Source organism: Elephas maximus, chromosome 3 (assembly GCF_024166365.1).
Source record: "Elephas maximus indicus isolate mEleMax1 chromosome 3, mEleMax1 primary haplotype, whole genome shotgun sequence".
Lineage (NCBI taxonomy): Eukaryota > Metazoa > Chordata > Mammalia > Proboscidea > Elephantidae > Elephas > Elephas maximus.
The window spans coordinates 191,117,968-191,126,843 of NC_064821.1; the positions used below are offsets into that span (position 1 = coordinate 191,117,968).

General features: G+C 47.0%; 1 protein-coding gene across 1 annotated transcript; it reads right to left on the reverse strand.

Annotated features, from left to right (window-relative positions):
* Positions 1-5,787: 5,787 nt before the first annotated feature.
* Positions 5,788-7,452, reverse strand: LOC126071482 (protein S100-A7-like). The gene is made up of 2 exons (XM_049875675.1): positions 7,282-7,452; positions 5,788-5,952 (listed from the first exon to the last, which is right to left on the reverse strand). Exons 1-2 carry the CDS (start codon positions 7,450-7,452, stop codon positions 5,788-5,790), a joined length of 336 nt encoding a protein of 111 aa, XP_049731632.1.
* Positions 7,453-8,876: the final 1,424 nt, after the last annotated feature.

Sequence of the window (8,876 nt, forward strand, 5' to 3'; positions counted from 1 at the left end):
CAGGACAACAGAAGGATGTTCAACAGCTTCAGGTGGCTCTGCAAGCTGCTCTGCCACTTGGGCCATATAATCCAGTAGATCCAATGGTATTTGAAATGTCAGTGGCAGATAGAGATATTGTCTGGAGTCTTTGACAAGCCACTATTGGTGAATCACAGTGTAAACCCTTAGGATTTTCGAGCAAAACCCTATCATCCTCTGAAGATAACTGCTCTCCTTTTGAAAAACAGCTTTTGGCTTGTTACTGAGCCTTAGGAGAGATTGAACGCTTAACCGTGCTTAGCCATAGACCACCAAGTGACCATGTGGCCTGAAGTGCCCATCAGGAACTGGGTGTTGTCTGACTGACAGAACCATAATGTCAGATGTGCACAGCAGCACTCCGTCATTAAACGGAAGTGTTATATATGAGACTGGGCCCAAGCAGAGTCCAAAGGTACAAGTAAGTTGAATGAGGAAGTGGCCCAAATGCCTAGGGTCTCAACACCTGTCATGTTACCTACCCTCTCCCAGTATGCAACTAAGCCCTCATGGGGACTTCCTTAAGATCAGGTGACTGAGGAACAGAACAATCATGCCTGGTGTACAGATGGTTCTGCAAGATATACAGACACCACTCAAAAGTGGACAGTGACAGCACTATGGGCCCTTTCTTCCTGAAGGTCAGTGCTGAAGGACAATTCTCCCAATGGGCAGAACTTCAAGCAGTGCACCAGATACTTCATTTCCTTTGGAAGGAGAAATGGCCAGATGTGTGGTTCTGTACTGATTCACAAACTGTGGCCAGTGGTTTGGCTCATCAGTCAGGGACTTGGGAGGAACTTGATTGGAAAGTAGGAGATAAGGAGGTACGGGGAAGAAGTATGTGGATAAACCTCTCCGGATGGATGAAAGAAGCGAATATATTTGTTTCTGATGTGAATGTTCACCAAAGGGTGCACTTGGAAGACCAGTATTTTAACAATCAAGTGGATAGGAAGACACATTCCATGGAAACTAGTCATCCTCTTTCTAAGCCGCTTGGGTCATTGCCCAGTGGGCTCATGAATGAAGGGGCCTTGGTGGCAGAGATGGAGGTTGTCCGTGAGCTCAGCAACATATACATCCACTGACCAAGGCTGACTTGGCTGCAGTCACCGCTGAGTGCCCAATCTGCCAGCAGCAGAGACCAACATTGAGTCCCTGATATGGCAACATTCCTCAAGGTGACCAACCAGAAGCCTGGTAGCACGTTGACTACATTCGACTGCTTCCGTCATGGAAAGGACAGCATTTTCTTCTTACTAGAATAGACACTTAATCTGGATATGGATTTGCCTTCCCTGCATGCCATGTTTCTGCCAAAACTACCACCCTTGGGCCTACAGAATGCCTTTTCCACCATCATGGTATCTCACAGCATCATCTCATATCAATGGATTCACCTCACAGCAAACGAAGTGCAACAATGGGCCCACCCTCAGGGAATTCACTGGTATTACCATGTTCTCCATCATTCTGAAGCAGCTGGCTTAATAGAATAATGGAATGGTCTTCTAAAGACAAACCACCAGCTAGGTGGCAATACCTTCCACAGCTGAGGCAAAGTTCTCCAGAAAGGTGTATATACTCTAAACCAGAGTTCAATATATGATTTTGTTTCTCCCATAGCCGGGATTCATGGGTCCAGGAATCAAGGGGTGGAAATGGGAATGGCACCACTCACTATTACCCCTAGTCACCCACTCGTAAGATTTTGGTTTCCCGTCCCTTCAACCCTATGCTTTGTGAGTCTAGTGGTCTTAGTTCCAGAGGGAGGAATGCACCCATCAGAAGACACAGCACTGATTCCATTGAACTGGAAGTTAAGAATGCCTCCTGGCCACTCTTCATGTTTCTGGATCAACAGACAAATAAGAGAGTTACTACATTGGCTGCTTTCATTGACCCTGATTACCATGTGCAAATAAGATTCATATTACATAATGGAGGTAATGAAGAGTATGTCTGGAATACACGAGATCCCTTAGGACATCTCTAAGTACTACCATTATCTGTGATTACAGAGAATGGAAAACTACAGCAGCCCAATTCAGACATGACTACTAATGGCCCAGACCCTTCAGGAATGAAGGTTGCGTCACCCCACCAAGCAAAGAACCACAACCAGCTAAAGTGCTTGCTGAGGGCAAAGAGATTGCAAAATGGGTGGTGGAAGAAGGTAGTTCTAAATACCAGTTACAACCACATACCCAGTTGCAGAAACAAGGATTGTAATTGTTATGAACATTCCTTCTTTGTATTTGTGTGTCAAATATTTTTGTTTTTTCATTTATAAATTATAAGATGTAAACGGGTTTTTGATTATATGCATGTTAGCTATGTTCGGTGCAAGTACAACTCTGTAATGGTCTTCATTCAGAGATTGTGTATGGTTAAAGAGATGTGTACAGATGCCAAGTTGACAATGGGTGGACTGTGATTGGTAAGACTGTTTTTCAGCTTGACTGGGCCGTGGTTCTCAGTGATTTGGCAGTTATCTAATGATGTAGTTTGGCGATCATGTAATGACGTAGTTTTCGCAGTTATGGCACGATATTATTTGGCAGTTATGTAATCATGCATTTATCCTTTATTTTGTGATATAATGTAATCACTTCCATGATGTGATCTGATATGATCAGCCAACCTGTTGTAATGGGGTTTCCTCAAGGATGCGGCCTGCATTCAATATATATGGACATTCTGGCAAAGCTCTCTGGCTTTTGCTCACTCCTGAACCTGCATCCCACTCGTCGTCATCTGAACCCTGGTTCTTGGGACTTGTGTCAGCGGACTGCCATATTGACTGCCAATCTTGGGGTTGTAGGTCTCTCCAGGCTGTGAGCCAGCAGCCTGCTGTCTTACCTCCGATCTTGGATTCATCAACTTCCACAGTCTATGAGCGAGCAGCCTGCCATCTGACTTGCCAATCTTGAATTCATCAGCCCCTGCTGCTACGTGAGCCAGGAGAAGTCTCCAACCTGACACCTGACCCACTGGCTGGGGTCTTGCCAGCCTCCTACAGTGGCGTGAGCCATTTCCTTGAGATAAATCTCTCTCTCTCTTTTTGTCTCTCTCTCTGTCTTGTTGCTAGCACCGTGGTTTAGAGCTACGGCAGCTAGCCAAAAGGCCGGCAGGTCAAATCCACCAGCCATTCCTTGGAAATGCTCTTGGGAAGTTCTACTCCATCCTATAGGGCCACTATGACTTGGAATCAACTCAACAGCAACAGGTTTACTTCTCTAGAGAACTCAGCCTAAGACACCATCCAGGTTCCAATGCCTGCCTTTGCAAGAATCCATTTTCATGATTCTATGGATGACCCCAACAGCTCTTTGGACTCTTGATTACCCTGAAGCAGGGTTCTGACCTACTAGGGTTTATAAATATTCTGACAGGTGCCAGAGCCACTTTGCAGTCTGCCCTTATCACGAAGGGCAGAAGAACCTCGGCGTTCAATTCAATCAATTTTCAGAGGAGTTTTGTGTCAACGAATGTTTATAAACACATACTCTGTGCCAGGTATACTGCTAGGTGTTGAGGATTCAGGGGTGCAAACAGTCTCTGCCCTCTACGAACTCATACAAGAGATCAGATAAATGAAGTAGGTATTGTGGATGCTAGAAAGAAAAATCGGCATAACGTAAAATAGAGACAGAAAAGGGGAACTTATCACATCCTTGGGGTCACCTCTGAGTACAATCACTACAGAGAAGATAGCACTTAAACTCAGAATTAAGACAAGATGTTCCAAGGCAGGCAAGACTAAGAAAGAATTTTCAGGCAGAGGAAACAGAGACAGCAAATGTAACGATAGCAGAAAACAGCATCGAGTGTTGTGGGGATTTGCAAGTACTTGGATCTATACCCAGAGCATAACTGTTAGAAGGGGTTCAGAGAAAAATGCGGTCGAGGAGGCAGGCAGAAGACCAACTTCAGGGCCATGGCACAAAAATAACCATCACGGATCAGCACCCTGGGTATCAGAAGAGAGGAGGCAAAAGTTGAGAATGATTCTAGACTGGGATGTTGCAAGACAGGTGTGGGTAAAGAAAAGATAAAAGCCAAGTTGAATCGTGGTGGTGGATCTTGCTGGGTAGGCTGAAGAAAGGAGGTGACACCAGCCAAGGTTGACAGGAAGAGAGAAGAAGAAGAGGCTTAGAGACCCAAGGTTCTGATTAGTTTGAAAAGTAGGGGAAATGAAAGCAAGGGACAGAAGGAGCAGCAAGGCTAAGCAGAGGTAGGTGGAAAGGAGAATATCAGAAAGGAGTACAGCCAACTTCTGACAAAGCCCAGAGTGTTAAGGAACCCTATGTAAAGAGGAGGAATTGGTGAGGAGGGACTTGTTAGTTAATTATTATATGATTATTATCTTCTCCCAAGCATATCCCGTGGGTGGGATAGAGAAGGAAACAGCAGGTCAGGTTGAAAGATGGGTGTGACCGGTAGGTTAATAGGTGACTGTGACCAAGCCCGTAGCAGTGAAGGAACGAGATGGAGTAAACATCAAGGACGAGGTGTAGGGGACTTGGCCTGGAAGTGACACTGGGGATGGAAGTGATTACTGACCCCTCCTGCCTCCTGTCTCTTTCAGGCTTGAGTAACTCGAGAATGAGCAGCCCCCTGGCTTCCCAGGGAAGAAGCCACAAGGGGATTGGTGTCCTCCAGAGAGCCAGAGATGGGAAGGCAGCCCGGGTGCCACGTTGGTTTCTAAGTTCTAAGTGCCCAGCAGTGTGTGACCCCATGTAGAGGATCCCACACTGGGAGTTGGTTTCTCCCTCTCCACTTTATCTGGCCAAAAGGTTAGTTTATTTTTCAGGTATCACACTGAGGGAGGACTCCTCCAGCACCCAAAAGGGAACACATAACTACTGTGGACCTTAACCAGCCCTATTCCTTCACCTGCTTCCTCTGGGACTTCCTCACTAGACAACAAGCTCTTCAAATCTTCACTTCTGTCTCCACAGTGCACAAGTCTCACACTGCAGTGAGGAGAGACAGCTCAGAGCAGAAGCTCCCTCTCATTCACACACACACACACCTGCATAAACACACACACTCATACTGCAGGTTAACACATTACATACAAGCCGAAAAAAATCATATCCATAGACTTCTGCAGGCAGAACTGGTTCTCAGGACCCTGCTGTCTCTCCCCATTCATGACAATGACCCATAAAGGACATGCCCAGTGGCCCTCAGGCTCACGGGAAGGAATGACTTTGGTCGAGGATGTACTTTTGACCTCAGAGGAGAGATCCAACTCCTCTATGGCCCTTAGAAGCAACTGCAGTGAAGGGCTAGGAAATAAAGCATCTTCTCCTCCTCCCTGTTCTTTCCTAAACAGCCAGGTGGGTGATGGATATCTCAGTGCCACACCAGAGATACCCCATCCCCTACACACTTACACACAGACAGGCACCACTTGGGAGGCAAACAGACATCCCAGGATCCCCGCTCTATCCCAGGAGAAAAAAGAGTATGTGCCATACTAGCAGGGCCCTCCTGTGATGCCAGCAGTTGGGCTAAATTGGGGCCTGAGGAGCAGAAGTGGGCCTGGGATAAGACCAGGAAGGCCTCTCTGCACTAAATGTCTGCTGGGTTGATCCCGCTTGTGGACAGTCTACAAAGCCGAGAGTCAGTATTTGTCCATTTGTCCACTAATCTCACCAAAAGAGAAGGAAGGAGTAATGCAAGTATCAGGTGCAAGGAGATATTTATTGTTTTGGGGGTCTCTGGAGGCCTCTAGGCTGGACTGGCCTGGAATCACTGGCATCCCCCGGAACAGGGTGGGGCACCATGGCTCTGTTTGTGGTAGTCAGTGGCTATGTCTCCCACTACAGAGAGAAACTCGGAAAAGTCAATCTTCTTATCCTTATTCTTGTCTTTTTTCTCAAAGACATTGCATAAGTAATCTTTGCCCCTTCTTTCCTGTGGGGTAAAAAAACATGCAAACAAATGTAAAAACATTATCCAGGGAGAAGAGGAGAATAGAGACAGAAGAAGAGACAATACCTAGGGCTGAACCAAAGGTGTGGTTGGTCAGGGGAGGTTATGGAGATGGAGAGATGGGGTCAAGCAAAGTCAAGCCCTGACTCATCACTGGAGATTTCTCGTCAAAAATTGGAACGTGCACAGGGAGTACACTGATAAATGACAAGGGGACTCAGGCTCATCCACCACCTCCCCTTCAGGTGCACTGTCTTCATTCTTCCCCCACGGGACCAATGCAGCCCAGCCAGTTACTCTCCTCATTCTCTAATGCTCTTCACACTTAAATTCTTTCCCATCAAAGCCTATCGGTTTGGCCCCATTTATTCTGTTCCTTAGTCTCAATCTGTGCTAATGATCCCTTCTAACAGTTAGATGAAATAAGGACTATGAATGTGCTTTGCCCATATAAAAGTTGGTGGCCGTGTCTTTGGGTTCATGATTCCCACCGTGTTACCTCTCCTTCCACGGGCAGTGGTAGTTCAGTGGTAGAATTCCCACAGTGGTAGAATTCCCACCTTCCAAACAGGAGGCCCGAGTTCAATTCCCCGCCAATGTACCTTGGTGCACAGCCACCACTCACCTGCCAGTGGAGGCTTGCATGTTGCTATGATACTGAAAAGCACCTAACAATAACACCTTCTCTCAGGAAAATGTGAAGAAGAGCCTTTAGGAGGCAACCTTTTAACCCAAGGCAACCAGACCCTTGGGGGGACTCTCAGTGACCAGTGGGAGGGCACATGCTTTAGTCTATTCACTGGTTTTCAAATCATAACACTTTCTTGAGCCTCTAATATGTCCACCACTTTTTCTCCTTTTCAAAGCATTTTCACATAAGTCGTTTCATTTCAACAACACCAACACAGGAAATTAAGTTCTTTTATCTCCTTTTGTAGATGAGAAAACTAAGGATCGGATTGTGGGTGATTTGTCCAGATTCACGCAGCAACAGAGCCCCAGTGGCAGGACAGGTACCCAGGAGAAAAAAGAGCATGACTCTTTGTCCTGAGCTCCTAGAATCTTCCATTCTGCCTCCACATGGGACTGGCCCTGCCTTGGGTCTGGAGGTAAAATGAGGAGAGTAGAGGTGTGGAGAGTTATCCAGGGAAGGGCCAGACTCCAGATCAGCCAATCACAAACAGTGTATCCACTTAGCAGTGGGGTCCACAGACATGCCAAGGCCCATGGACCCCGTCTACCCACCGTATCCCCTCCCTGTACACATAACACAGCCTCTTCCTGCCCCAGACGAGCCAGACCCCTACTCACACAGTCATTGAGGAAGTTGGGGAAGTTCTCCTTCAGCAGCTTCAGCAGGTTTTCCCTGTTGATCTTATCATCATACCCGGTGTATCGATGAAATAGTTCAACCAAGCTCAGGACCCCATTCTCAGCTGGAGTGTGGCATATCTTGACTTTCTCAGCTGCAATGTTGCTCATCTTGCCTTTTATTCCAAGACAAGAGTCTACAGAAAAGAAATCAATGAGAATGACCTGGGTGAAAGAGAGTTTGAAGGACAAGGCCAAGGAGTGAGTGAGGGCTGAGCTCAAAAGGAACTTGTCTTTCTCAAATGGTGAAGTAAATTGGTCTCAGGGAGGGGAAAGTGGAACCAAGTCTTGGGTCTTGAGACCATTCCTGGGGGAGTTTGGGAAGAGTGGGAGTGGAACAGTGGAGATGAAGGCTGTGTTAGTAAGGGGCAGAGGCTGAACTGTTGGCGGTGGGTATGCAACTTTTTCTGGCTAATCCGGTTGGAAGCGAGATCACAAAGAGAAACATGAAATCCCAAGGCAACACATTCCCATCAAGCATAGCGTTTTGTCTACCCCATTCTCCCCACTTCCACCTAGGAAATCACCAAGGACCGCCAGCCTGAGCAATCAGGTCTAAAATCCTGGGTTTCTGGATATCTGACACAGCGGTAGGACTCCCACCTTCCAAACAGGACGACCAAGTTGAATTCCACACCAATGTACCTCGGTGATAACCACCACCGATTCTGACCTCTCCACCCTCCAAGACCTTCCCAGAAGTTATTTTGGAAGACCTTGTGCCCAAACAGCACACCGAAACCAGGAAATAAAGAAAACCAAGGGCTACAGGAGGAACATATTTTTTATCTGACACTTCTCAGAAAAGCATCTAACAGTGAGAAAGAGGAATAACAAGATCATCTAACCCAGCCAGCCCTCCACTGAGACCGGTGGAGAAGAAGGGATTTGGGATTTGCCAGGAAAACCACAAGGTTCCACTCTATTAGTTGCAGAACCCACGCATACTGACTCCCAGGTCAGGTTAGCATTCCCCCACAGCTGCAGACAGCAGACCAAGTGGGCACCAGGCATGACTCCTAGGAAAGAACAGAGACAGGTGCAGACTTACTGGATCTGAGGATGATCACGGAGGAGAGAATTAGTGAGATTGTGCATCTAGGCACAAAGCAGGCCCTTTATACAGCTCTGACTGGGATCTTCCCAGAGGCTGGGTGCCCTGTGGCAGTCTTCATTAGTTTCTCCAGACATTGCACCACTTTGGGTGGGGAGGCACACCGAAGAAGCTATACTCAAAACTTCCTTCTAGATATGCTGGGTCTCCAGTGCCTATCACTATCAGGCCACATCACCACAATTCTGCCCAGCCCAGGCTCCTGGCCAATGGGAGGAGGCCCCATGCAAGAGAGATGTGGACAGAGTTGAGTACGTTGCCATATCTCAAGGATGATGGAATCTAGGGATCTAGAAGGAAAGAAACACCTGTTTCTTCATTCAGTCATTCCACAACATTTTATCAATGGCTAGTAATAACTGCCTCCTTTACCAAGCACAGTAAAGAGCCATGCAGTGTGTTACCGTTTTATGTACATTGT

Bases quoted from the DNA above. Each gene is read 5' to 3' on its own strand.
- LOC126071482 (XM_049875675.1), bottom strand. From the start codon at position 7,452: ATGAGCAACATTGCAGCTGAGAAAGTCAAGATATGCCACACTCCAGCT. The intron at 5,953-7,281 runs GTGAGTAGGGGT...TTTACCCCACAG, and splicing joins CCAACTTCCTCAATGACTGT to GAAAGAAGGGGCAAAGATTA.